We start from the raw sequence: 3,888 nt of genomic DNA, 5'->3' as shown, positions 1-3,888 counted from the left end.
TTCCTTGGAAGCGAGGATGGTGAGACTTCGTCTTGTGTACTTTGGACATGTTATGAGGAGGGACCAGTCCCTGGAGAAGAACATCATGCTTGGTAAAGTAGAGGGTCAGTGAAAAAGAGGAAGACCCTCAACAAGATGAAGTGACAGTGGCTGCAGCAATGGGCTCAAGCGCGACAGTGACTGTGATGATGCTGTAGGTCCAGGTGGTATTAAACGTACTGTTGTACACGGGGTCCCTTTGAGTAGGAGCTGACTCGACAACACCTAACAACAACGACATAAAAGATAATCCTGTCTTTTTCCATTTCCTTTGTTCTCCCCATTCGTCTCTTACCTTCCAACCCCTACCTACCCCACACGGATACAAACAAAACCTAGTTACCAAAAAGCTGCCTGGACGTGGATGGAAACTATCCTAATGAGTAACCTGTGCAATTGAAGTCACTGGTTTCTAGAGCCATACCGTGAACAGTCTGACTGAGGCAGCGAGAAGTTGACAGTGAGCTGTGCTCCTGTCTGCAGTGTTGCTTTAAGAAGAGATTCTGTCGGTTCAGTGGTCACGATTGTGATTCTCTCTCAGTTTAATGGCTATTGAGCTTTAGGGATCTAGGCGAGCCGCTTTTGTTGTTAAACAGAAGTAAGGCAGTTAGACTTTTTTCCTTTAAAAGTATTACAGTTTTCCCTTTGAATCATTTATCAAAATTTTGAACAGAATATTGTTACTCCTTGAGGTCTCATAAAGCATAATTCCTATAAATTTAATGACGCTTAAGTGGGCCACTTCAGACCTGTGGCCAAGCATTTGGTCGCTGAGGTGATTTTGATATATCTCACATCCCTGTAGCGTATCGCTGCACGGGTCTAATTCTGTCATCTGTGTTTGGGATTGAGTCTCCTGACAGTGCTGTTGGAGTAGCTGGAGTCATTGCATGACAGCGGTCCTAACTGTGTGTGTGTGAGACTTTGGACACTGTCTGAGAGGGTTTTATTGAACTGGGTTCGAGTGCTTTTCCATGATTGCTTCTACACCCTTACTTCCTTTCTCCAGGGTATGCTGGGAAAATCAGCCAGATGCCGGTGATTTTGACACCATTACATTTTGATCGGGACCCCCTTCAGAAGCAGCCTTCATGCCAGAGATCTGTGGTTATTCGCACCTTCATCACCAGTGACTTCATGACCGGTGTACCTGCAACGCCTGGCAGTGAGATCCCCGTGGAGGTAACTTAGGCCTTTCTTTCTGGCGGACGTTATGCATTTTATGATAGGGTGAGTGGACCAGACTGTGACAGGGTCGGTATTTCAGGTGTCTGTTCGTGAGATGGGCTTTCATTTTTTATCTCCACGTACTTCCCCTGTAACGCACTGTAGCAGAAAAGGCCTTACGTTTACTGTGCCCCTCCACCACCCGTGTCTGATTACTGTGTGGAGGGTAACCAGCTGTACTCTATAATTTTATCTAATCCTGCCAACCTCTACTTCATAAATACTATATCCTGAGTAAAGAAGCAGACCCCAGGAGCAAAGAAGAGTTTATTAGAAATAAAGAGGAGATTTGATGGCATTATGGCCAGATACCCACAAGTTGCTGAATGCTCTGCCTACTAACAGTTACATGTTTGACCACCATCTCCCCTCCTTCTGCTCCCCCTCCACCCTCTACTCTCCAGAGGTACTTTTTATGTAATATCAGATGGAAGTCTGAGTGAGGCTTTCTTAGTTGGGCCACTGCTCCAGTTCTCTGATGCAAGCCTCTGGTTATAGCTGGGTCAGAGGACGTTACTTGGAGTCTGCTTGCCCTCTGGCTCAAACTTGCTGGATCTCTGGTGAGCCAAGTGACTGGCCCTTCCTGCCTTCCTGGACACTTGACAATGATTGTTATGGCCTCAGAGTTGTATGTTGAAGCCACAGATAATTTGAGAAACATTGGCTGAAACACATAAAATCACATGCTTGGATGCCACAGCAATGTCAAATTGTTACAGAAGTTTCTAAGTGCTTTGTGCATATTTTGCATGTAGCTTGTTGTGGAGCAGTAACAGACACGGCTCACGTACAGGCATCTGTTTGCAGACCACACTTTGAGTAGTGCTGAGTTTCAGTCACTTACGTCTTGTGTAGAGGGAAATAGGCTCACTACATATGATTAATCAGACCATCCCATGTACGTAGAGGACAGTAGTGAAATGTATCGCATTTTAGTTTTAAATTGCACGTGTGAGCCCTCTAGGACTGTTTGACGTGTGGTAGATCCTGCTCTCCTATTCATGATCTTTGTTTTATAACAGGTGGTGTTTAAGATGGTCGCTGAGATTAAGAAGATTCCTGGTATTTCTCGAGTTATGTATGACTTAACGTCCAAGCCCCCAGGGACTACTGAGTGGGAGTAATAAACTTCTTGTTCTTTAAAGTGCTGTGTGCAGTTCAAGTTGATTAGAAACCATTCCCAGTATTGACATGTAGTACTGTGACCAGAGGTACCGGAGCTGCTACATCACATCTGAGTTCTGTACGGGAAAAATCTGCTGCTTAAGAGCTAAACTGGGGATGACTGAAGGGGACTTGAGTTGGACGGGGAAATAATCAGGGCACCATTGCCTACGCTCAGACGGACAGTCCTGCTTCTGCCTGTCCCTTGCTTGTTCTGTATGTATAGACTCGCTGTGGATGTCTCTGTCCTACGAAGCTGTGTGAAGGTGGGTGAGTTTGGGAGTATAACGGGCTTCTGTCCCCTTACCAGATCTAGAGCTGTTAGAGACACCCCTTATTCACCAGTGTGACGTAGTGTGTGTACCTTTCAGAGAATCTGAGTTTCCTGTAAGTAAGCTTATTCCTCCAAAGGGTGGGGAAGGTGAGGATCAGATAATGGTCTAGTTGAGCTGTCCGGGCTATTTCTGCAGGATGCTGGCGCTATGAAACGAGCCACTTTATGCTGGACAAAGCACCAGGAATTTGTTGAAGTATTTTAGAATTTTATGATCTCACAGCCATGGGGGGAGAAACTTTGAGTGGTCTCAGGTTAAAATGTTTTCAGGTCATGTTCCACCTAGGTGCCACGTTGTTCACAGTTAACTTGTTCGTTAGTAAGGTTGTTAACTTGTTCGTTAGTAAGGTGCCCCCACAGCCGCACAGAGAAAGGTTCTTCTCTGTCCCCAGAAGTGAGAGACCGTCTCCGTGGTGTCTCTGGTGGAGCATGTGTGAGGTTCAGTCTCTCGTTTGGCTGGTCAGAGGAGAAGCTCTGAGTTTGCAGAAGCCGTCTCACATGCCCACAGCTTACAATGGAAGTGGTAAAGTGCTTATCGAATCTAATAAAGAGTTCTCAAATGAACTACTACATCTAATTCATAGATATGTCACCCACTGCTACCAAGACCCTGACCCGTCTTGGTCCATGCAGGGTATTTGCCAAGCCTTGTAATCCCCTCTGCTAGCTGCAAAACGGGACACAAGGACAGACGGACTCCCTGCCATACCACCAGTTCCTAACAGATCATTGCCGACATTCGTATGTTGTTGTTGTCGTCAGCTGCTGTCGAGTCAGTTCTGACTCATAGCAACCCCGTGTGCAACAGAGTGAAGCACTGCCCAGTCCTGTGCTAGCCTCTCAATCATTGCTGTGTTTGAGCCCGTTACTGCAGCCACTGTGTCAGTCCGTCCCATTGAGGGTCTTCCTCTTTTTCCCTGACCCTCTACTTTACCAAGCATGATGTCCTTCTCCAGGGACTGGTCCCTCCTGATAACATGTCCAAAGTACATGAGATGAAGTCTCGCCATTCTCGCTTCGGAGAAGCATTCTGGCTGCACTTCTTCCAGGACAGATTTGTTCATCCTGGCAGTCCGTGGCGTGTTCAGTATTTTTCACTATCAGCATAATTCAGTCATCAATTC

At 46.3% G+C, this 3,888-nt stretch overlaps 1 protein-coding gene across 1 annotated transcript in view; it reads left to right on the top strand.

Annotated features, from left to right (window-relative positions):
• Positions 1–3,553, top strand: part of GMPS (guanine monophosphate synthase) — a gene marked incomplete at its 5' end in the record, with an annotated part of 43,413 nt that extends 39,860 nt beyond the window's left edge. Inside the window, 2 exons of the mRNA XM_023733843.1 lie at positions 1,049–1,221; positions 2,289–3,553. Of these exons, the coding sequence (XP_023589611.1) occupies positions 1,049–1,221; positions 2,289–2,390 (275 nt within the window). The remainder of the gene's footprint in view (positions 1–1,048; positions 1,222–2,288) is intronic.
• Positions 3,554–3,888: the final 335 nt, after the last annotated feature.

The sequence above is a fragment of the Trichechus manatus genome, unplaced genomic scaffold (assembly GCF_000243295.1).
Source record: "Trichechus manatus latirostris isolate Lorelei unplaced genomic scaffold, TriManLat1.0 scaffold00062, whole genome shotgun sequence".
NCBI classification, from domain to species: Eukaryota; Metazoa; Chordata; class Mammalia; order Sirenia; family Trichechidae; genus Trichechus; species Trichechus manatus.
Note: the sequence above shows the minus strand (reverse complement) of the source record. Positions and strands in the feature narration are given on the sequence as shown.